Genomic DNA, 26,211 nt, shown 5'->3' on the forward strand with positions numbered 1-26,211 from the left:
TTTAAAGAAAATTCAGATTGAACATGGTAAAAAACTGTAAATTATAGTGTCCGTCCAAAAAATATGTTGTACTTATAGTGAAAACTAACCTTGGATGATGGGTTAGTAGACTAAAAGCTTTAGGAATCCAAAGTACAACATATAGTAAGTACCCTGTATCAAGATTGATGCAAAACAAGTGATATTTGACCTTTTTTGACAGATTTAGCAAAAAAAAACTCTTCTGGGGCCATTTGGGTGGATTTTCCATATCTATGGCCCCCCTTCTTCGATTTTGACATGTGACATCTCTTTCTGACCGTTAGAGCCAATAGAATCAAAGGGAAATCGTCCCGCACACTCATGTTAAAAAAATAAGATGGCGTCTTCGCATATTCAATGAAGCTTCAGAGCGTAGGAATGGCCTGCTCTACTTTTTTAAAACGGAATTGCAGTTTTATTGCTTATAGATTATCAAAACATTTCAACGGGGACACAGCCACATTGGATATTAACCTATGAATTAACTACATCATCGTTGTTATCGTTTTAATGCCATTGAAGACCAGTTTAGACCAGACAAAGACGAAGGTAAGCCATGTTAGCATTGTGGGCTACCTAGCGCCACTTGTTTTGATGCACGTTTTTGTTGATAACGTCGCGAGTTTGTATCTTTCAGTGTTGAGGTGGGCACCGTTAGATTATGTGTCTTTACGATCATAAACGATGTGTTGGATGTGCAGCCAGGATAAGTAATAAGGGGGCTAGGAGTAATTTTCGGTGCAGTAATAGGTTAGCATTTTTCGCTCGGGGCTAATTCAGAGGCTCACTGTTAGCATTGTGTGTGTTTTTTGAGAAAAAAAAATGAAAAAGATCAGTTTTTTCCCGTTGTATGGATATAAAATATTCATAGTTTATTAAATATTAAGGTTCCTTAGATGTTGTTTCCTGCAAATGACGCGATTTCGGGCCCAGAACCAGGTCCGTGGGGCCTAAGAGGAACAAAAGCCTCAGACTGCTTATAAAAAGGGGAAATATGAAGGGTCTATTTCAAGCTTGTTATGTAATTAAGTTATTGGGTTTTTTTTCTTTACATATATATTTCAGAAGTACAATATAAGACAAGCACAAGTTTTATTTGTGGGCCATATTTCATTATACTTCTTTACGTTTCAAATTGGTCCGCGGGCCAGGCCATAGTTTGGACACACCTGGTCTAAACTCTAAAGCATTTATTAAACAAATGTTTCCCTTCTTATAGTCACAGTGTGGTTCAATTGAGACAGCGTGGAGCCCGGAGAGCTGCAGAGACTGTAAAAGCAACCTCAGCGTGATGGAAGTCCGTGTGTGGTGGTTTGGCCAGAGGACTGAGGTAGAGAGGTCTTTACCATGGTCTTTACTCGCGATGAGGACCAGGCCAGATGGAAGAGGACCCAGGCCCAGTCTGTCACTTTCATTGACAAAATGTGTTTACTTGTACATTTTATACAATTTAACACATTCTGTCTATTATCTGATTTATAATAATAAAATAATAATACAATAATAATTGAAATAATAAAATAAAATGATAATGAAATAAATAAACTAATAATATAATACACAATACAATCATAAAAAATAACTTGAAAATAAAAATATCAAGATATTTAATATGAAAAAAACTATTACTCAAAATAAAAACATAAATAAATGAAAATAAGAATGAAATACATTTAAAACAAATCCTTGATGTAAAAGCCTTTATACCTTAAACAGATGTTATTAGGGTATCCCACAGGATTGTCGACATCCTCGTGGATTCATCTTCTTATTATAGACACGTGCATTTCCAAACATTTGGACTACCCATGTTGTAAATGTATTATCTTTTCAATTTACACACGGCATCTACTGTATGTGCACGTCTGTCCGTCCTGGGAGAGGGATCCCCCCCCCCCTCTGTTGCTCTCCCTGAGGTTTCTCCCATTTTCCCCTTTAAACTGTGGGGTTTTCTCCGGAAGTTTTTCCTTGTACGATGTGAGGGTCTAAGGACAGAGGGTTTCGTATTGTCATACTGATATTCTGTACAAACTGTGAAGTCCACTGAGACAAATGTAACATTTATGATATTGGGCTGTATAAATAAACATTGATTGATTGATTGATTGATTGATTGATTGAAAGAAAAAACCACCAGGGGAAGTGTAAGGAGATGGGTTGGGACCGCCTACCTCATTAGCATACGGACACAGAAATACATAAATCAATAAATGTAAGTGAAAGAAAATGTAGAAATACATTAACGATTTATAATAATGTGTATTTTGTTTTATTCTCAACTTTTATGTATTTATTTATACATTCATTTATTTTTTTCCATATTTATTTATGCATTTATTTATTAGTTCATGTATTTATTTCCACATTTATTTATTTATACATTTATTTATTCATCCATTTATTTATTGCCTTATTTATTTATTCCTGTTTTTATTCATATATTTATTTATGCATTTATTTATTTATACTTATTTCATTTTCCGTCCTCCATACTTCGGCGCACCGATTAAATACAAACGCACCCTAACTGACTTTTGACCTTTGCCAGTATCACGAGATTTCAAAAAGTCTCATTCAACCCACACGACCATCAGTTGTCGTGGCCGCCACCTCCGCCGGTTGGACTGCCAAAATTCCTAACAGTTCCTAACAGTTCCTAACAGTTCCGAACAGTTCCGAACGAAGGTCCGACCCAGGTCCTAACAGGTCCTAACCTACACCCAATGGCAGGGCAGCTACCCCAACACGTGACATGGGGCAAAAGGTTCGCACCTCCTCCCTCTCTCCATCTCCAAAAGAAGAAGACGAAGAAAAGAAAAACAGGTAATAACAATGAACTTGTATTAATTACACGATAATACTAGCTGGCCATGATATTTTCATCCGGGGAAAGTAATTTGTAATAGTTGTCACCGTGTTTATTCTGAGATTCGCCGCATCGGGCATCCGTCCCGTTGTTAAAGTTAGCTCCCGTTGTTAAAGTTAGCTCATGCTAACGCTGTAGCGTTTTATATCTGTATGACATTTATAGTAAACGAACCTCGGTCATAATTATTGTAGCCCTTCTATGCTACAATAATTATGACCGAGGTTGGTTTACTATAAATGACACCCGACATAGCGGAAGATATTATTGATTACACATAGTTCAAAGTTGAACTCTTTCTGGGTCAAAATAGCAGTAAATGTTGTGTGGTAGTAACCGTGGATTTGCTCGCTGTAACTGTACGGTTATTTTAGAAGTGTGCGGACTTAATAATAAAATGCCGTTATATAGCCTATAACGTTAGTGCTACAGTGAAAAAGTGGCATACTGTTAATATCTGTCCCACCTACAGCACATTTGCGATATTGCACTAGTATAACTAATATTGTATTGTCTTGGTGGAGAAAAGAACTGCTCAGATATTTTTAATTCAGTTAAAGTAATATAATCACAGCTAAAGGTACTGCATTTACATTCTCATATGCTTAATACATATTATAACACTTCATAATAATTATTAATGCATTACTGTGTTCTTCAATTAATATTGCTGCTGCTGCTGCATAATAATTATTGATGCATCACTGTGTTCTTCAATTAATATTGCTGCTGCTGCTAAATGTTGCTGGCGCTTATTTAATTACATACTGCTAAGTAGAACAAATCAATGACAATACAATGTCATGTTTACAGTATATATCCTTTTCTTTGTATATTTATCTAATTTCACCAACTGACATTTTCCTTGATATTTCAGTGATGACGAAGACAGGTAAACCCGACGGTTGTTGGGCTGGTATCATGCACCAGTATGCCCAGGGGAAGCACCGGTTCAGCACGGGAAAGAGACCGAAGGCCAAGAAATGGAAGTCTGTCATTCAGCGTATTGACGCCTGTCCTTTGACACCTATATTCAACCTCCAAGTCCGGTACATTGATATCTTCGGCAGAAGAATCCTCTGCAAATGTGGATATCATGTGGTGAGTGATGGTTATATTTAAGTTAGATAATTCAATTTAAGTTAATCCTGCACGGACGATTGTTGCCATAAGCCAATGTGTATTCACTTTTAGGTGTCTGCACAGGAAAATGCATTGTTTGCAATTATGTCCCTAGCTATGCTTGAATCGCTTTACCCTTGTTAACAATAACATTCAAAATGTATATTCACTCAGATTTATTAAGTCATACACACATGTATATGTACTCCCTCGGGATTGCATACAAGCAGAAGATTGACAATAAAGTTGACTTTGATTACTTTTAGTCAGGTGATCAGGCAGCTGCATCAGGAAGTCAGAACTTGGAGGCAGCATGCAGCTCAAGTTCAGGGACACAGCAGTGTCCCCGCCACACAGAGCAGTGCAGGTGCATCATGCCCTCCAGCTGTCACCGCCACACAGAGCAGTGCAGGTGCATCATGCCCTCCAGCTGTCACCGCCACACAGACCAGTTCAAGCACTCATATCAACTACTCTCTCTGTAGTATGGATATTTGTGCTGAAGACTTTTTTGAGCATTTGGCTGACTTTCACGCAGAGCAGTGTTGTGAGCAGTGTGGACAGAAGACCAGGGGTGCAATGGAGCTACTCAAACACATTGAGGATTGCCATCTTTCGAGCACCAGCAGGAGTGAAAAACAACAGCCACCACAACACACCTCTGCACCACCAACACAACAGACTCCTATACCGCAACAGCCACAACCTCCTCCTTCTCCTCTTTTTCACACATCTCCATCTCTCGTTCATCTGAGGCCGCCCGAGGTGAATTGGGTGAGGTTTCTCCCCAACCAGTTCAAGCAGGTCATCAAACCAGCCGACCAGGAGTGGATTGCCACGTGTCTCTACGAGCCCACAGGACAGCTTAGGCAACAGTTCTCCCAGAACTGGTTCCATCCCCCAAATCCACCAAAACTTACAACTGCTCCACCTGAACCCATGAACTACTACAGGCAGCGGATGTTTCTGTGGGCACCGATGAGGATGTGGGGTATTCCACTGAAGTGCGCTCAGTGCGGTAGGAAGATGCATCACTCAGGGATATACCCTAAGGTACGGGAAGTCATCGACCTTGATTCACGGTACTACTTGGTCGGCGGTGACTATCCTCGGTGCAGTCAGTGCACGATCCCTGTGTGTCCTTGGAGTGCGGATTTATTGGTTCAGTTAGATCCTGCTCACAGGAACAGGTTTCCTGCAGTTCTCACAGCACAGCTGGCTCTGGACAGGAAGTGTGTGACCATGCTTAAACCTCGGACTGTAGGGAACAGCTCCAGCTACCTGCAGCAAGCACTGGAGGAAGTCCACAGCGAGGAGTGGGCAAGGCATACAATAGAGTACTTGGCTGACTGTGAGCTCCACAAAAAGAGGAGCACAGTGACTCAATCTGATGTAGCAGTCTATATGAGTCCACCGCGCTTCAGCCCCCTACCTCTAGCACAGTGGTTTGAGACGGTCCATGCCAATGAGATCCTGGGTCATCTGGAGGAGATGAAGGGTATAATCACATCCACATATGGCCGGATCTTAAAACTGGACTCCACAAAGAAGGTGCAGAAAAATATTTGTTAATGTTCTATGTTTGAATTCATTGTCATGAGTTACACTTGATTATGTATTTATATTGGATTTACATGTTTTATAGATCACTAAGAAACTTGCCGGGGCCATTGCAGACACGGCCACATGGATGACAAACGTCAGTAATGAATGTGGCGAGGTTCTGAACTGTGTCCTAACCACTGGTGAGGGAGCTGGTCTAGAGGGCTTGTGCCAAGGCATCGTCAAGCGCTACCAAGATGCTGGGGAGCCAGAGCCAGAAGTTATATATGTGGACCGAGATTGCTGCAACGACACAGGTATTAGGCGGTTTGACTGTTTGTGTATCATTGTGTTATTTATTGCACGGACAAAATGAAAACCTTTACAAATGTGTAAACCTAAGACTCTTCTTGTTTAGAATAAGGTACTTCATTCTATATGAATACCACCAGTCTAAGATTGTACATCTTTGATTTCTTTCCCCACTTCCCTTGCCTCAAATCTAAGGGAGAGACATAAGGAGAGAGGATTCAGTGCAAAAGGCATTCAAAAAAAGAGACATCTTTTTAAACCATTTAAAATTATATTTGATGCAGCATCATATGTGTATTTTATTTATGTATATTGTTTATTTTGTATTCAAACTGCAACGTGGCATAAGGTGAAAATTATATATTGCCAACATTTGTATTATTATTATTATTTTACACAGGACACACACATTCATATATTAAGGTGTGTGTCCTGGATGAAACGAGGAGGCACAAATAAGAAGGGTCTTTCCACGATGACATTCCCACTTCTTCTAAACCATCAATTGCCATTCCCTGCCTTTCCACCAGATGCTCTCCTGCTTTTACACCTGACATTCTGCTCATTCAACTACTTACCTGGTCTTCCCTCATCAGTTACGTTTACATTTGTATTTTAATAACATGCTTACATTCACACCTTGATTTTTTCTTTGCACAGGTTTAACCCCGGTTCAAGTTTGGTTTCGACCTTGGAAAACACAGGTTCAATTAGATATTTTCCACTTCATGAGGCGATTCACAACTGGTCTCACTACAGAACACCATCCCCTGTACGGCACTTTCTGTTCCAAAATGTCGAGCTACATTTTTGAGTGGGACAAGGATGACATCGGCCATCTGAAAGAAGCAAAGACTTCAGAGCTCAAGAAACTACATGCTGGTCAGACTCCTTCAGAAGCGCAAGTTCTGGCCAACATCAGCTCCAGCGAACTGGCGAAACACTGCAGGAGGAGAACTCGTGGGAAAGAGGAAAGCCGTGCCCTCATCCAGGATTTGCTCAACTCAATGTGGGAGCTCACTGACACATCAGGCTTGAGGCTTATCAATCCTGAGAGCATGACACGTGTGTGGGAGGTTCAACAAAAACATTTGCCATGCATTCAGGATCCCCCTGGTGTGGAACTGTACACCAAAGTCGGATCAGGTCTACAAAAGGGCAGTAAGGTTCTGGATGTCCTAAGATGTGGCAGAGGTTCCTCTTCTGTGGAGAGCTTCCATCGGCATCAGAACACCTTCATCCCGGGTAAAAATAATATATATAAAAAATTCTGCTTTTGAATTGTCATAAAAACAGTCTCAAGTGTATGATACATTGCACACATGGGGAAAAGTGTATCATCGCTTCGTAAATGCAAATTATATTTAAAATGTTTTCCTTTTTTTAAGGCTGGAGATCTAATGCGATGCACACGCAAATGTACATGCTTGAAGGGAGTTCCAGATGGAACATGAATCGAGCCCATGCAGCTGTTCATGTGAGTGGTGCTTCACAAACCAGGATCTACGATGTCCGACTGAAGACTCATCTAAATGCCCTCAGCCAGCGATTTCTTGGTTGTGCCCTACTACCAGAATTCATCCCCCCTGGGAAACCCACTGGTAAGTCACTTCAGGACACCCCGTTTTCACTGCAACTAGGCCTTTCTGTTCTTGTTCTTTCTAGTAGCAACTTGTCTATTCCTCCAAATTTAAACATTTTCTTTTTCATAATTTATTTTATGGCAGGTGAGCGTATTGCTGTGGAGTATCTGCTGGCTCAGTCTGACAGAGGAGATCTGCTGGGTCCACAACAGGACAGTGAACGTGGCACCATTGTTCCAGACCGCCAGGTTGAAGTTCAGGAGGAGGAGGAGTGCCTTGACATCACAATTAGTGATGCAGTGGAGATCCTCAGTCAGCGCCCCTCGGAAGTGGACACTTCAGCACCCCGCGGTGCTTTTCTGCTCCCTGTATCTCACAACACATCACCTCACACATCATCTCAGGTAATCTGATTATTCTTTTATTGCCCTGGCATATGAATTCTAGAAGAACATACATGCTTTGAATGATGTTTTTATCGCATAGGTTACATTTGTCTTTTTGTGTTGCATGCATTTAGATACATTTTTATGGCAATATCAATTTCAAGGATATTTTTACTCAACTGTTTGTCTCTCATGGCCGGTACGGCTGTACAGTCGTTGGCACTATCCCCCCAAAGTGATGCAGCTGAGAGCCCACCTGAAGAGCCCCAGCCTGAATCCACTCAGAGTATTTCTCTTCCTGCTGACTCACCCGACGCGTCCACTTACACAACCTCTCAGGTATTCTGACCAATGGTAAAATCACATTGTTTTTAAATTCTTCAGGATTCATTATTGCTCCGCACATGCTATGAATAACTTGTTTCATTAAGTCTCAAATAGTCAATTGGTGTTGTGTGCTTATAGCACGGTGATGTCTCACAGTCCTGTCAGATGTGTACTTCTGACAAAAACGTCTCTGCGCCCAGGACATCGGCTCAGGTCATGTGACCATTTATTAATCATTTGTCAATGGTTGTTAATTTTTCAGAATACCCGCTATGATTCTCGAGGTGTTGAGGGATGGGAGGCTGTGGATGACTTGGCCAAGTATCTTGTTCTACTTAATAGAACAATAACGGCATTATCAGTAGGCGAGAGGGATGAGATTGTGAGGCTGTATTCAAAGCTACATCAAATGGATAAGCAACCCACAACCTCTAGCCTGAAGTCCAAAAAAAGGACCTTGCCTGGACCATGGAGAGCTTCCAGGAAACAAAGTGGCTCTGCGCCAGGCCAACAAGCAGCTGAAAGGTGAACTGACCTATAGTGGATGCACACATTACATCATTCACATATATCTTAATTGTCATTATTGAGAGTAGTAAGTAGCTGTTTTGTACGTCTAACCCTCACAGCATTTTAGACTCTTAGTAATGGATTCAGACAAATGAACTGGTATAGTCCATTTGTGAAGTGGGGTTGTACTGTATATCCATATAATATTTATAAATCTTCTTTCTCCTTCACAGACTATTCATGACCCATGTTCAGGCTACTCTGAGACCTGATGCCAACCGCATATGTGAATGTGTTTCACTCAAGCTTTTGAAGGAGTTTGAGCTGGCAAGAAACCGACCCAAAGACAGCAAGGGTAAAACCTTGCCTATTCCACACTCTATGGTGAAATCATACGTCCACATTAAACAACTGCTGGAAGACAGCCTCGTCATACAGGAGCAGACCGACTTGGTGTTTGTTACTATAAACAACACCACTGTGTCTTGTTGGTAAGATATTTTGGCTACATTCTCTTTAACAGCTGCACTTTAGATGGATTCACTTTGTATACAATTCTCAATATGTTGTATTTCTTTCTAGGTTTCAAGAAAGACAAAAAAGAACCGGTCGGGACTCATTGCTCCAAGGAGTGCAGCTCCCCGAAAAGGCAACGGCACCTGAGGATTCCTTGCCATTACCGAGGGAGCTCCCTACTGAACCTGTGAGGCACGGACATGTTAGCCTGGAAATCCAGGAGCCTGACAATAGGGAGGGTGACGCATTGATACGCCAGCGCCGCAGTGCCAGAGCTGACTCAGGTTCTTCTGCTTCATCCACGCACACGCAGGGTCACCTTCCACAAGCCCCATCTCCTGCATTTTGGCAGTACCCAATGCCTCCAGCACCATATCATGCCTCATGGCAGTACCCCATACCTCCAGCACTAACTCCTGCCTCATGGCAGTACCCCATGCCTCCAGCACTAACTCCTGCCTCATCATTTCATTTTCCGTCCTCCATACTTCGGCGCACCGATTAAATACAAACGCACCCTAACTGACTTTTGACCTTTGCCAGTATCGCGAGATTTCAAAAAGTCTCATTCAACCCACACAACCATCAGTTGTCGTGGCCGAGTGGTTAAGGCGATGGACTAGAAATCCATTGGGGTCTCCCCGCGCAGGTTCGAATCCTGCCGACAACGAACATCATTTTGGCTTTACTTTGACCAGATACTGTTAGGTCGAAGTGTTGCAAATCATTTCTACAATACAAAAAGACAGATAAGTATGATTTCATAGTGTAGACGTGAAAATCAACAAATGTAAATTTTACGTTTTGTTTGGTTATTGGGTACAGATAGCCGATATTCATATTGTAAATATTTCGCATGTTAGTGGGTGCCTGAAACCTATTATCTATTATTTTATGTGCTGAAACTTGAAACTGACAAAAGATGATTGTAAACATGAATTTGCAAACAACATGACACGTGTATGCGTCCTTCAATCTGCTGTATTACATTTTAAATTAGTTGCATTTCGTAGATTTTACCACCAGAGGGAGCTCTTATTACGGTGTGTGCTTTCTCTGGGTCATGCTCACTGTGGTTAGTGATATACTACTATACTACTCAGTGACAGTATCAGTCACACTTTAATTAAAAGTCACTGAAATGAATCTTCTTTTTGATCTTCACCCTATAACCCCTATCCTTTAACAAAAACAACAAACACTCCAATGAGGTATGCTACAAATATTATAAAAATAAAGGCTACAAATATTATAAAATAGACCTTTATTAATCCCCACAGGAAAATGCAAGTTTCATTTTTTAAAGTGAGTAAAGAGATTAAATACAAATGAGCCTATTGAGGAAATAAATAAGTACATTCAAATTGAAAAAATAAAGAAAACCATAAATGACAAGAAGTAAGCCACATAAAGTAACGATACGATTAAAATGATTAGTACTGAACATTTGTACCAAGTTCAGTACAGTAATTAATTTAACATTCTGTTTTTAACTCATATTAATATATTTTACATGTATATAGCTTACTTATTACTGCACATTGCTCACTTGCAACTATTTTGTTCAATTTCTGGTCTGTTCTACTCTACTTACTTCTACTATATTTCATTTATTCATTATTTGTTATTTATACTTATGTTGCATTGTTGAAGGATCCTAGCTCTTAAGATGTGCATGTCAATATCTACACTGTAGCTACTGTGAATATGACAATATAAAGCCTTTGAATCTTTAATATACCTGAGTAAATGAACCCTATATTCCACCACTGGGGCTTTTTTTGTTGTAATATAAAATACTTTGAATTGTTGTGTTTAAAAGTTTCTACAGTATTGAGTGTAGCGTGGATGTACACCACATGTACACTTCGTGGTGCAATCCCTGCGCAACACATGGGCAGTTATTGAACACGCCCCGCCCCCTGCATGATGTGGCGTCACCGCCCGGCTCTCTATAAAAGCACGAGATGACCGTTTATGCCAACAACAATCCGTTGATCTCTGGTCGGACCTTGGAGGGTTACATTTAACCAACACTTATTTTCAAATGGGCCTCGTCGCCTAGCGTTTACTCCCCCAGCCTTGCCGACTGAGTTGAATTGGGTGCTACTGAACATCAAGAACGTTTGGGTTCCTAAAAAGGTGAGGGTTTCCCCGGTTATAAAATGGTGGTAACACTGTTTTTGGTGGTGGGCGAGCTAGCAATTCTAGGCTAGTTTGTTATGATCTGTTGCAGAATCTCTGCTTTGTTTAAAAATATATATATATATATATGTTATGTATGTATTATTTACTCGTTGTATTCGTATTTTTGTAATTCATAGCATACTAAAAGTCCTATTACTGATGTTGCCGTCGTGTCGACCCTCAGTTTGAATGTCAACATCACTGTTATGATTTGGTTTTTGTCTTCGAATCGAGACAAAATGTCCTCAGTGTGAAAGACAGGGGCCATCTGTTTTTGCTTTGTTCATTTACACTCTTCAAGACAGACTTTACTAAGCACTCATATTCTCTGCTTTTATACGTAAACATTTCGGTTTTCTGCATTGACAGTCTAATGTAAACAAGACCCCTGCAAAACATGAGCTGTCGTCATTGTAGTGTAGGTGCGAACGTGATGTTCTAGCGAGGAAGAAACAAATAATTCTGTATCTATATAAACGATGTACAATGTCCTTCAGACATGAGCAGTTAGTGTGCATTTTGTTTTAATGTGTGTGGATGTTACTGTTTGGAGCCTCAGGTTTGTTTGTTTCTTTTTACATCCATCACAGCTGGACTCTGGGATGTTATTCTCTTTTTTATGGGTTACATGTTCCTTTGTGTCAGCGCTGAAGGGATTAACGCCAGTTGATTAAGTGTTTGACGATTGACTAATATCCAAAATGCTATTTTGATATTTTATGTTGAAGTCATTTATCAAGCAAAACAGACAAACATGTGCCTGTTGATGTAGTCCCTTTACCTTAAACACACACACACAGTTTATTACATTAGAAGAGATTAAAATAAAGAAAAATACACCGTTTTTATATGTATCACAATTCTTATGGATTGTGTTCAGTTGGTTGGACAGAAAGAGACATTGGAATAATTAAAAAGGCATTTTTCTGATTCATCATTTTCCAGCAGTTTATAGACTTAACAATTACTCAATTCATTAAGGAAGGGATAGACACAAAACAACAACGTTAAGTTGAGCCCTTATTTTTACAACTGGTTAATTATGATTAGACAAGATAATGACATATAGCTTAATAATAATAATTAGTTGCATCCCATGTAGTGATTTGAAACCATCATTCTTCCTGTTTTGAACCTCTGGCTGTGGGTATTCTTCCATGTATTGCTGTCTGGTGTTGATCATACTGTTTGTCCTCCCCAGGTTTCCATCCAGCACAGCGTACAGCGACCAACTACAGTAGAATGGCATCTATTCCAGCAGGCGGTTCTCTCGTGGCCACCACTGATTACTATCGAAGTGAGTCTCTCCATTTTGTATTCCCTTATCACACCAATGCAGATGTTCACAACTGACTCCCTCCTCCTGTCTGGTGACTAACTATGAGTCTGCCTTCCCTAAGATCGACTTTATATTCCTACTAGCTTCCGCTCTTTAAAGGGTTAACATTTGAGATCTAATGAGTCACCTTGGGTTTCTCTTTTTAAAAGATGACTAGTATATTCGGCCCAATAATCTGGTTCTCTGAGTAACGTTTTTAATACTTGTAGCATTAGTGTCATAATGATTGTTTGTACGCACGTTTGAACATGCACTAAGAGTAGCTAATGGGTTATCCTTGCCAGTGAAATAAAGTCCCACCCTGCGTTGGTTTAGTAATGATCCGTTCAAGCTTGAATGTAAAACCAGATATAGTTTGATTAGTGCTTCAAGGGGAAGTTGCAGTAGGTTTTTTATTTCAAGGTTACACCCTTCCTGTGTCTCCCAATGTCTTGGATAGCTTCTTGAGATCACATATTTTTCTTCAGAATATGGGATGGTGGTGGCCTCTATAAATGGGTTTGGTTTAGGTGCCAAATAGACTTGTAAGCTGTCTTAGTAAATCAAATCCAAAGCTTGCATTACAACCATAGAGTGGCCCCTCGGGTTGCGGTTATACGACGAGAGGATTTTTAATTTTCGTGTCCATGTGAACGCCCCCACCACTCTTAAGGGAGCGGCTAGATATTATGCAAGTACATTACGTTTTCCCTGTGGGTAAAAAGAAGTAACCGTCCATTGCAATCTTTGGATAATGAATTTGGAATTATTGAACCTTCTTTAGTTTGGTTGACTCCCTGTGATTAAGCTAAACTCTATTTTTCTCTCCTCTTTCAGGGCGAATCGGCTCTACATCCAGTAGCAGCTCTTGCGGCAGTTCGGAGTACAGTGGAGAGGTCATCCCTCACCATCCAGGTGTGTGTTACTCTCCATGAATATGTCTTAGTATCAACGCTAGGGAAACCGCTTTCCCTGCATAACTTAGGGTGCGTCAGTGTGGAAACAGAATTTGGACCCCTGAGAAGTTAAAACTCATTCCTTTTTAAAAAAATGTAAATCACATGATTTACATTTTCAAAGAACATTCTTCACAAGCTGATTTAAATAATGTATGCAACTGTCTTTTCACATAACTGGTTTATTAACAGTAAACCAACACAACAATCGTTGGTTAAATATACTCTGAATCAACATACAGCTGCTACAAAAGAATTTCACAGTTTGTAGTAATGAAGTCAGGAAATTATGCAACATCTCCCACATGCACTCCTAAAAAAGAGTGATGCACTTTAACGGCTGTGGTTTTGGAAAGAACAGCTTGACGTGTGTCTCTGTTTAGGATCCAGATGTGTCAGAGCGAATATCTATCTGCAGTTAGAGCAACAATCTTAACTTAAACTATAGTGACAATACTCAATCCACATCACACTGCTTACCCTTCAGGTAACATGGCAGGAAGGGCATGTCTCAAAGCATTGCTGAGGTTGAGTCAGCTGTTGCTCAGACCACACAGAGCTATTGTTGAGTCATCGTGCATAAACTAGTTCAGGTTTGATCTGGCTTTGTCTAATTTAGCAGCAAGTCGTTTTCACTAAGGGATTAGAAACCCTGCATCTCCCATTTCCCATTGGTTCTGGATAGGATTCAGATGTCAGTATTAATAAAATAACTCTGCACCAGGCACGTTTTATTTCGCCCCCTTATACACCATTATAACCCTCGGCATCAGTTCATATCTTCGTCTCTAATTCTGGCTCAGCGTCTCATTGTAGCTTGAGGTAAAAACCAGCTGCTCTGACCGAGAAGTGCTGGCTCATGGTTTTCAGTTGCCATGCCTGATTTAATAGCTATGTCAGCTTTTTAATGGTGTCAGGGAATATTTTTACACAGCGACATGCAGTGCAAATTAAAGTAGGTTAAAGGGGAAATATGTGTGTCTGTGTGTACATGGAGAGTGGAGTGCACAAACTCCTGCTTGTTTAGTACGTTTTACAAACTGTTTTTTTCCTTAGCTGTGAAATCATAGCTCTATTGGTATACATCTTTAAAACATAGTTAAAGATGTATTTTAGATTGCTTAGTAGTTTACACGTGCTACTGGATTACAGGATTTACCTGGTTTGCTTGGTATAATTAGGAAGTCAGTATTTGTCCTTAAGTGACACCACTTTGAGAATTTGACCTAGAAGTTCATTATGACACACAGCAGTTGTAGTATAACTTTAACTGCCTGTGTGCAAATTCAGCTGTTCAGTCACTACCCAAGGTGTCGCAGTCTGTCACAGAGCCAAACACGAGGGCTGACAGGGGGAAACCCGAGTCATAACTGACTCAGTGTAGCTGATGAAACACACTCAACTCAAACACACACAGTAGTCTACATTCTTACGCTTAATACGTTAAAGGTCACCTATTATAGAAAATCCACTTTTTCATGTATTTTATACATAAACACGTGTCCCCTCTGCGTTAAACAATTCTGAAAGTTTCATGAACAAAGGCCCCTCACTTTTTGTCCTGATCCATTTATATAAAAACCTGTCTGAAAATGAGCTGATCAGATTTTGGCCACTTTATGATGTCATAACGATTTTTTTGATTTGTGTAACCATTAGCCAATCAGCAACCAAGGTAACCTCCCCCACCACCTTATCACCTGAATCTCCTCCTAGAGCACCATTGTGTTCTTTTTAACCAAATATCTCTCAGAGGGGCGTGGGGAGGGGCTCCTTATTTTCATCTGAAGTAACAGACAGAGAATCAGCCCTTTTGAAACAGGGCTGAAACAGAGGGGATTATGGGATGCTGCATTGATCTGTTTGGTATTTGGAGCCAAACACTTCAGAGACATGTTTTGTATATATCTGAAAGCTATAATATATTGATGAAAAACAGTATAATAGGGACCTTTTTTAAGTCTTTCTCATTAAGTGGCAACAATTTCTAGTACAGCTCATAATGAAGACCTTATTCAATGTACAGTAGATACTTTGTTCCCTGTATAAACCTGTATCTTTATTATCGGCCTCCACAGGACTCCCTAAGCAGGACTCTGGCCATTGGTGGTCCAGTTTCTTCTTTGGGAAACAGCCAGGGATGACTCCACTGACTGAGGAGGCACAGCAGAAGTAAGTATGCGCACACTCACTGCTGACTCATCTCCTAATGCTGCCATTGCTCCTTAGGCTTATTTTAATCCTGATCATTCTCTGTACACTCACTAAAAATGCAAAGCTGCTGTTTTTTTTTTTTTAAACCTTTGTCGAGCTTCAATTTAGAGCTGCAGATGAGTCCAAGACAGATTTGTACATTTTGTAAAATAAAGCTACCAAAAAACCTGACATGATATTTGCAGTGGGTTTTCGCAATCCAATACCGAAAGTGGCGGATTGGTAGAACCTGGCAGTAAAGCAGAGCTTTGCGCTGTATTCAGCTTTTACTTTATACATGACATAGCAAATATACCTGTCCTGGCTGGCAGTTGGAAGTGGCTACAGGCTAAGACCGGTCCCTGTGTAAACAAATCACTCCTTAGCTGTCTGATACAGTCACACCCTTTCTATTGTACTGAATCAAGAATAGCGTTTCACAATATCTCCATCTCTCTTTGTCTCTCAGGGCGAGGGTCCAAGGTGCAGTGACCAATGGTCAGATCACCTGCGTTGCCAGGGAGATGGTGATGCAACGGCAGGTGAGTGAGCGCAGCGACGCAGGAACCTCCTCCTGATCCTGCAGCTCACTCTGATCCACGATGGGGGGGGGGGGGGGGGGAAATCGGACCAATGACCAACGCTAGGTGACGGAAGGATGTTCCACAACATTATTAGTTATTTTCTGTTATTATAATTCATTGTAGACATAGGCTGCTTCTGTTTCTGTAACCGTGTGGTTTTTGTATTGACAACCAAGAAAAAGCTGAATTGAAAAGAATAAAAAAAACAAGACGATGACGCAACTGATAAGCTCCTTTTGTGTTTTTTTTACATTTGTACTGTGTTTGTAATACTGTGTTGCATACACATCACTTGCCTTTGTTAAACATTTTACACTTTTGTCACCCTGTGATTGCAAATGCAATAAAGTAGACTCTTGCAGCCTAATGTTCTGTGTTGGATTCACGTCTCTGTTCTTTCACACACAACAACAAAGCAGACGTTTTTAGCACAAACCTCTTTCTCTGACCTTTTTAAGAACATGATTTGAACTCTGTTTATACCTAAATATAATAAGTGGTGTCCACGTAGCTGTTGGTTGAAATGGCCTGATAAGGACCAGTATGTAGAAGAGTCAGTGTTTGGCAGGTAGTGGTTCACTTGTACTCGATACAGAGCTATTCCAGGAACAAAGTAAACACACAGAGAGAACAGACTGGTGCTCGCAGTGAACCCAGAGGCTGGGGTTGTGTAACTTTTTGTTCGATGCCTAAACACACACCACATCTGGAAACTGAGTCCAGCAGCCTCTGGATGAAAAAACAAAACATTCCGGCACATACCGGTTTCAACTTCTGGGGTCTTGCTCCTGTTGGCTTACACTTTCAGATCCAGTTTGCTTCGCAAATGTCTCTCATCCTTGTTTATTTTTTTAGACATCTAGGGAATCTTATGTTTAGGAAATACATGACTGATGTTAATGTTGGAATGACTACATTCACTCTCCAAATAACAAAACAGTCAGTATTTCTTATAAAACATACCTGAAATAAAGGATTAAAATAGTATACATTTGAAAGTATTATATTATTTGATTTTAATGATGAATGCATTCATGTGTTCATCTCTTTCATGCTGAAGAGTTAGTAACGTTTGCAATCATTGTAATTGCTACCTGCTACATGATTACTTTGTTGATTATATTTTGTATTTATTTAATTTTACAGTTGATACAACAGAAAATGTAAAAACTCAAGAACACTATATCCTCAACAGTACAACAACATACATACGCCGCCGGTCCGCACTGCTGCTCAAATGGAGTGCACCTTTTCAATCTGGCGGGGTATTTAACATGGTATTTAAACGTGTCAAAACTCCACCAAATTATCTTTCGATCCCGTTTGAATTGTGCCATGAATTACTCATATGTTTGTCAATCTTAACAAATAATTTCCATGTAAAAAGAGTCACAGTTTGTCGTAAAACTGTTGAAATATAAGAATAATGAAAAATACGCAACAAGAAAGACTACAAATCCCAGAGTCGCGCAAGTGATGTCATAACTGATGGCATAATTGTTTTCCTCCACTAAATATAAGAGATAGCTAACTAAGCTAAGATAAGATAACTTTAACAAGATGCCTGTGTGCTTTTTACCAGGTTGTAATCATACCAGCAATGGGTCTTGCTCGTTCTTTCGCTTCCCGTCTGATGAAAGGAGTAGGACCAGGAGTGGCTGGATCAAGTTAGCTACCTAGCTAGTAGCTAGCACGTTAGTTAGCATTACAGCCTTTTTATTACATTGCATTTAGCTGACGCTTTTATCCAAAGCAATAAGTACGTTCGACCAACAAAATACAAACTTGAAGAAACAGAATCATATAAGTAGGCTACATCAGGTTTCATAGAGCTAAAACATTTCATTTTAATATAAATTTCAAATAGGGCTACAAGTAACAGCCACCTTCATTTTCCACATGATCAACCAATCTGCCTGCCGTCCTTCAATTCAGTACCTTCATTTCATGATACTTTTTACTTCTACTTTACTTTGGAAGCCAATTTGAACAACTTTTTTTCTCCGCTACATTAGATACTTTGCAGATCAAGATAAATACATTATGATGTATTATTATAGATTTTCATTAGTACACAATGTACTTTTATGTTCTGTTTTTGTTTGAAGTTAGATTTTGAATGCAAGGTTTTGCATAGTTTATTTGTAGTGTTTCTAATTGTATTTATCTAAAAAGTATGATTATTTCTCGCTGCCATTTGGCATGAACATTATGGTTATTTCCAGCTGTTGATTTAGTGGAAAGATGAGAAAACTCATGTTTGAGAGTTACATTTTTGTTCATTAAATGTTCTCTTTTTTGGTTGTCTAGTTTTAGGTGAGGTTTAACATTAGATGTATGCCTCTGACTCTTTTGACATAAGACCCACCTGCTCCATGCTCTCATTAGGGCTGATTAAGGGAAATGGCAAGGCAGAAAGCAAACACAAACCAACCCAAAATGACAACTCCACAGCCTCCCTTTATCTCTGTACTTATTCAAGTTATCCTGACATGCGGAGAAACATCTCCCTGCTGACATTAGTGCAGCACAAATCCTGACACAACGATTTCCCCATCTGACTGTAAAATGGGTTTGTTTAAGCCCCGCTGTTCCCTATTCACTCTCCGGTCTCCCTGTGTGTCTCTATGAAACAGAGGAAAGACAAACAATGCTGCCGAGTGGCCCCTCTGCATGACAGTGTGGACAAGCTGAACAGAAGGTTTGTTCTGTGGCTCATTTGAAGAGCGAAGCGGCCGCTCGTCCTCACACGCTGCACTTTTTCCAGGTCAGCGGGTGCTCGGTGGGTTGTTGAAAAGTGGAAGTGAAGGAGGAGATTTTTTGTCCTCTCTTTGTGGATCTCCACTTGTTGCCAGACTCTTCTGAGTGGCTCTCTTACACAACCTTTCCTTTACATCCTGTGTACTTTACAGTATAGTTCAAATCAGTGTATGAATAAAGCTGCATTGAATGATTATTCTTATTTTGAGTTTGGTATTTCATGATAAATTGATTGTTGTTTATTATTATAGAAAAAGTTGGAATTATGTGTTGTTTCGAACCCACAGTCAAAAACCATATTAATTCCAATAATACAAAAACGAGAAAAACAACATTTAGAACAGTATTTAGTATTTCTGCTTTGTGAATGTCTCCATCATTCGTCAATGATTTCACAGAAAGTTCATAACTGATTTTACTGCATTATCATACATGAACGGTTTCATATCATATATTTTTCTTTCAGTTTCCTGCATACAGGGCTAGGGATGTCGACAACTTTAAAGGGCTTAGGTTCAAGTCTGATCTTGATTTGATGTAGGGGGACGTTGAATCCCAAAAGGAACTGTTGCTTAACTTGATGTTCTTAGTTACTCAACTGTATTCTGTAAAAAAATCACATTAATGAAGCTGAACATGAAATATTTCCTGTCACTGTCAACAATTTGCTGATCAGAGTAGAAATTCAAGGGAACTGTTACTGCTGTCGCTGAGCAAGAGGAAACTTGCTTATTTCTTCACAGTAAAAACAAGAACTTTCACATTATACATGAATAACTGCTTTCTGTGGGAAAAAAAAAGTTAAGCTTCACTTTTTGGCCAAACCCATTATTGGTACTGATACCAAAAAAAAGGTCAAATACTGTTTTTCTTCTGTACTTTAGATACTTCAAATATTCAGAAATGAACAGCTGGCTTTCTTATTTTTATATTAGAAAACAACACCATCTAAAAAAGGCAATTTCTTATATGTCTTGTATCGGGGCAGGTATTCGTAACATACTTTTTAGTATCTTCAGTACCTGCACATCAACTTTGTGAGGCTCAGTTTTAGGACCAGTTTTCACATCACTGTCACATTTCTGACAATTTTAACCACATTGCTCCTTGAAAGAGCTGCAAGTTGTTGAAAAATAAATCGACTTCGCCAAAATCCAACTTTTCATGACAATTAGCAACTTTTAAATCATCTTTAGGCCTGCTCAGAAAGTTGCCACAGTGACAATTAAGTGTCTTTTTACTGGGAAATCGCCCACTTTGTCTGTGTTTGTCCATTAAGACACAGCCAGCAGTGCTGATGATTGGAGAAGTTAGGGATCCTGATTTCTCAATTTCCTTTCAGTCTTTAAACCAAAGAGGCGCTTGTTCGCTTCTATTTGACGCCCCGGTCAGCAGGGCTGGTTGGTTTAGAGTTGGAAAAGTGACGAGAAAAAGAAGAGCCCAGAACAATGTTGACACAAAATCCATTGGTGCCAATTCCCCCTGGGAATCCTGCAAGATAAATAGAGTCGGGTTATAAATTATTATCCCTTCTTTGAAAGATATATGTCTTCTGTTGATAAGAACAAGCCTGGGGCAGAGAGCCTTAGACGGGAAATATAGATGTCTGTGTTTCATCATTTTAAATGGCATGTCTATCACAAGCTGTCCTCACTGGAAAAACACCTTGCTTGGAGATTATAACACTCAGCAGGACTTTCTGACCCCAGTAATGCTTTTGTGTCTAACCATCATGGCAGCTGAAGTGCACTCTTTTGTAGTGTGTGTGTGTTTACCTCGAGACACTGGCATGGAGACCCAGAGGGTGACCTGCCTCTGATTCTGTCTGTCGTTCTGACAGCTGAACTCTGGCTTCATCTGCTCCGGACTGGGGGGCGAATCTGAGGAAGAGAGAAGGACACTGTTCAGTACACTCTTATTTGACTGAAAGAGGATTTCCCTTTGACAGAATTAGGAATAAGCATATTTAATAGTCAGCCTCTTTGCTGATGAACAATCTTTTGAAGATTCAAGACGTTAGAAAACTGGCTTTTTTTGGCGATCAGCCCATCTTTTTTGCCCGGAGCTTGTTTTGCTCCTTAATAACCCGTCTGTGAAACACAAGGCAATTCTTTATTGATCAACTTTCATATTTCTTCTTCTTAGTCTTCTTAATTATTCATGTTTGAAGTGAATTTCTTAATATCAACCATAATAATGTGTTATGTGTTTTGATGTTTTTTTGAGAAGAGTATTGCAGCTACACCTGACTGTTGACACTCATCCAGACTTATTTACCTTAGAAAAACAGAGTGTTCAGAAACACTCACGTACACACATGGCGGCACATGATAAGGCAGGTGCATCATGACTACAAGCCACAGACCTTATTTCCATTTCCATGAACTTTAGTGGTATCTCATTCTCGACACATAGATCGTTTTTTCGACTGAAGCTTCCATTGTATTCACCTCTAAGAATTCTGTCTCCAATCTCATTCAATGGAGGCAAACTATTACTATTTTTGTTATTGCTTTAATCTGCCTCTTATTCTCCTGTTAGTTAGTTCATTGATATATAATAATAATAATGAAAATATTAACATGAATGCTCAACAAGATGAGCCGATTGTAACGTCTTCAAAATGTTCCCTGTTTATTGGGCTTGTACATTATGGATGGAATCAATCCTTATTTATAAACAAATACTGAAAATGTTCATCACATTTATATGTTCATTTCTTTTGAATTATATGTTTATTTGTTTATTCAATTGTAAACAAAAAAGTGAAGGAATCCCATCATATGGATTTCATATGATTTGAAAAAGAGCTTAGAACAAAACTCAGGCAAAAAAAACTTTTTTTTGCCTGAATACTTCGTTTATAATACCTTTTTAATAATGAATTGATTGAAATACTTGTTTTTGATTATTTACATACTAATGGGTGCAGCTCCGTCCCAAAAAGCCTCAACTACTGAGAATCTAAAACAGGATGTTATTCACTCTGGAGGAACGCAGTGTTACGAAAGCAGGGTCAAAGGTTCAGAGGGCAGTCTTGTAGGTTCGCTACCTTTGCCCAAGCATTAAGGAAACACGTGCACACAAACACCTACACACACTGACTTTGGTTACCTTTGCCTCAGGCTTTCAAATGTGTGTGTCCTCTTATGAGACATGTGATTAATAGCATATGATTATTGTTGTATTACATATCAGTGTGCCAGTGGTGCATTTTTAGTCAAGGACAATTTTAGGTTCCTTACTTGAGAATTTCTATTTAAAGCTTTGAGTGTGTGTGTGTGTGTGTGTGTGTGTGTGTGTGTGTGTGTGTGTGTGTGTGTGTGTGTGTGTGTGTGTGTGTGTGTGTGTGTGTGTGTGTGTGTGTGTGTGTGTGTGTGTGTGTGTGTGTTTGGGTGTGGGTGTGGGTGTGTCATACTTCTGTAGAAGTGGTTGCGGGCGAGCAGACAGGCTGGAGAGTTGACGCTGGTCATGGCTTGTCGGATGTGCGGATGTGGAGTCGCTGACCTAAAGATTCAAAAGGTTAGAGAGACAGAGGGAGAGAGGTTAAGACTCAGGTCAAACCTCAAAGATACCCGATATCTCCCACTTAACGTTTGACTGAGGTTCAGCTGACGGCTCTAAAAGTAGTTTCTTTACTGTTATGTTTTCATTAGCTAGACATTAGTTGTAAATGAACAAAAATATTGTTTTGAAATATCTCAGGTATAAAAACATTTAAGAAACAGGAAGAAGGAGCAAAGCTGTTCGATATGCTATCATTAGAATATTTTTTTTAATGCACCTTACCTAATAATCCTGGTGGTTTTGATAACCCTTTGATTCTTTTGTTAAAAGACCAAAAATACTTTCAGTGTGATGTTTTTAAATGTGACAGCTTGATTTTACTTATTGCAATAAATATGTTATCTTTGTTTCTCTCATCTTTGTGTGTAGAGTAAAGGGGGCTACATTTCATTGTGCACTCCTATTCTTTAATGACAATATACTGTAGTTCTACCTACAGAGTATCCTTATGTAAAATGTGGACTCTACTGCCTGGATTCTGCTATAGAAATGACTTTTTAGCAGACAGTTATCATGAGCAGTGATGGCCAGGACGGAGAAAAGAGAGTGCAGCCAACAGGAACTCTAAACCAGAACAAGACGGTGTGCAAAGAACGAAAGTAAATATACTCAGCTGAGTTCAAATACCCCACCGGCAAACAGAGGAAGCGGTTATTCCAGTGAACTCAGGGACAGTTTGTTTACCCTTTCACTGGGAGCCCCGATGCTGCTATTATTAGAAACGGTCTGTGTGTGTGGCCTTCACTGTACTATATTTAATATCGATCTTTTCAAGGGAACAGCAAGAATAAAGAAAAAAGGTCTCTCTGATAAAACCCGCAGTTTCAGTTCCACATAGCCAACCTCAAATAATTATATTTTAATTTGTTCGTGTGAATATTTTTTCGTAAAAGTTTTCCCATTTGCGATTTCTCCCAGTTAATATATAACATAGTACATGTCCAAGGTATATTACATGCTTTTGTTATCAACAAGAACACATTTTCTTTTCAATGTTTTTATAGTTAGAAATCTGTGTCTTAAATAAGATTTTGCTATAAGAAGTTATTCCCTGGTTATTGGCTTACCTTAAGTTCACTCTTTTATTATAAACTTGCATTTACTGTATCTCTTAATGAAGTTAGGTAATCTATCACCAAGCAGATCATACTTTGTTTAATTCCTCAACTGAAAGTGCTCTCTGTTGACTATATAGTATTATTATAACTATTATAATCTACTGTAGGTTAGCTATTGACTTTGAAATACCACTCAGAACTCTGTTAACATTTGTATTGATAAAATAAGTTTTTGATATTCTGTATTTGGTTCAGGAATCAGGTGTTTTTCAGTGGATCAGATAATGAACATATGATGGATTCTTGAAGGATGTTGGCAGTTATAAATAGAAATAGAAGCCCAGGGAGCAATGGGAGTGGGTGGGGGGGGGGGGGGTGTCCGGTGCCTTGCTCAAGGGCACCACGGCAGGGCCAGGAGATGAACTGCGACCTCTCCAAGTAGTAGTCCACACTCCATATTTGGGACTTGAACCGGCGACCCTACAGCTCCCAGTCCAAGCCCCTACTGACTGAGCCACTGCCGGATGCTGCCTTGGTAACGAGTTCTTAACATAGGATTAAAATGTAACTTTCCGGAAGTAAAAACAACCATCAATCTATTTTTACGTTTGTTTAACGTCTCTTCTGTTCTGGTTCAGTCCGGCTGTTAGCTCAGCCCTGTTGTCTTTGGACAAAAGTTTATTTTTCTGGTGAAAGAGACTCTCAAAAATATTTGTTTTGGTTTATTTGTTCCTGATAAGATTAGCTGGAGGGTTCAGAGATGCTGCTTTCTGTTTGTGCTGCAAACACATTTGACCTGTTTGCCCTCAAGCATCAGCTGTCAGCTGGAATGTGTCAGTCCACTTTAACTGAGCTTGAGCTGAATTGGACTGGAGTCTTCAATTTCACTAATAAAATGTACACACATCACACTGTTACCTTGACAACTATAATATTAAAGGGGCTCTATTAAAAGCACTTTTTGAACATTAAAGCATGTAAACATTTCACAGTGGAGCCACAAAATACAAATATGAACCTGAAGTGAGCATTATGGCCTCTTTAATGCTCACTTTGTACTAGCAGCAAGCGCTCGGTACACACACACACACACACATACACACACACACACACACACACACACACACACACACACACACACACACACACACACACACACACACACACACACACACACACACACACACACACACACACACACACACACACACACACACACACACACACACACACACACACACACACACACACAACCTATGCATGGAGTTATTCCCAAAGATTTGTATGAAACATTTATTTGAATGTTAAATAAAAAAGCAAATCCTAGATGCCTAGGCACAGGGAGAAGGCTTTTTAGGCCCCTGAAGAAAACGCTGGTTGTACCGGGAGAATTTCCAGGAAAAACTTGAAAATTCTTTAAGTAGCTTTCTATAATGTTCTGGATTGTGTCAGGGGAACCTAAACACAGCTTATGTAACGCTGTTCTGTCAGTCAGATGTAGGGGAAAGGTTACAGCTGCTCTATTGATTCATCCTCTTATAGAGTCTGATTTTCCTTTTTCTCAAAAGCATGTGTCTCCCTCTCTCCCTCTCTCCATCTTAAATCTCTCTTACAGAAATACATGCAAAGCTTTCTGTGTTTTAAGAATCTTTTCTTATTTGAGTGTTGCATAGGTAGATCTGAATGACAGCATTAGTACAAAGGAAGGAGGTCGCACTGATTTAAGTGAAGTTCTCCTGGTGTGACTCAGCAGACTTTTATCTATCCCGAGATTATCAGTAGTTTATTTTTCACGGCCTACGTCCAGTTAAAGTGCAGTCCCACACACAGCTCCTACTGTATCATCATTTACATATCCAAATTGTTTAAACATGAATCTGACCTGTGGGCAATCGGTCAGGTCACTTTTACTTAAATCACGTTTTCACTGCATGCGGGAACTTTTACTTTACTTTTTTTAACAGTGTGCTATCAGTACTTTTTCTTCAGTAAAAACTCTGAATACTTTCTCAACCTTTGCCCTTTTCCAACTATTTCAAATGCATAACTACAATACATTTGGATGATAATTACCTTCTCGTGTCACTGCCCCAACTATTAATAATATCAGTTGTCAAAGTCTTGTAATTATTTTTCTGCACGGAACAAACTGATTTAACATACCAAACTTTATTATGGTTTTAGCTTTTGAATACAAGCTCTTTCTGCCTGGCAGCTAAACCTCAGTCTCTAATCCACTTTCCCTTCTTCTCAGTGTAGAGAGAGAGTTCATTCCTCCTCCGCATCATTTTAAACATAATCTCACTGGATTATTTTAATGAGACATTTTTCTGTGGACATTTGCAGATAGGTACTTGTTGTGACAGACTATTCCACCAAAACACAACTGCTTGATGACAAAAT

At 39.6% G+C, this 26,211-nt stretch overlaps 2 protein-coding genes across 4 annotated transcripts; both read left to right on the top strand.

Moving 5' to 3' along the window:
- Nucleotides 1–2,781: 2,781 nt before the first annotated feature.
- On the top strand, nt 2,782–11,326 carry LOC307035511 (uncharacterized protein). Of its 3 annotated transcripts, XM_079674910.1 has the most exons (11): nt 2,782–2,844; nt 3,765–3,988; nt 4,276–5,560; nt 5,655–5,868; nt 6,524–7,108; nt 7,252–7,464; nt 7,591–7,850; nt 8,046–8,171; nt 8,422–8,684; nt 8,903–9,160; nt 9,252–11,326. In XM_079674910.1, exons 2-11 carry the CDS (start codon nt 3,984–3,986, stop codon nt 9,688–9,690), a joined length of 3,648 nt encoding a protein of 1,215 aa, XP_079531036.1. In that variant the 5' UTR covers nt 2,782–2,844; nt 3,765–3,983; the 3' UTR covers nt 9,691–11,326. The 3 variants fall into 3 exon arrangements, with proteins under 3 accessions (XP_079531036.1, XP_079531034.1, XP_079531035.1); XM_079674908.1 differs by having other exon boundaries at nt 7,252–7,850; XM_079674909.1 differs by lacking the exon at nt 2,782–2,844 and having other exon boundaries at nt 3,694–3,988; nt 7,252–7,850.
- Nucleotides 11,169–16,795, top strand: ppdpfb (pancreatic progenitor cell differentiation and proliferation factor b). The gene is made up of 5 exons (XM_079674911.1): nt 11,169–11,327; nt 12,574–12,669; nt 13,528–13,605; nt 15,725–15,818; nt 16,309–16,795. Exons 2-5 carry the CDS (start codon nt 12,615–12,617, stop codon nt 16,415–16,417), a joined length of 336 nt encoding a protein of 111 aa, XP_079531037.1. The 5' UTR covers nt 11,169–11,327; nt 12,574–12,614; the 3' UTR covers nt 16,418–16,795.
- The last annotated feature ends 9,416 nt before the right edge of the window (nt 16,796–26,211 follow it).

Source organism: Notothenia rossii (assembly GCF_949606895.1).
Source record: "Notothenia rossii genome assembly, chromosome: 4".
NCBI classification, from domain to species: domain Eukaryota; kingdom Metazoa; phylum Chordata; class Actinopteri; order Perciformes; family Nototheniidae; genus Notothenia; species Notothenia rossii.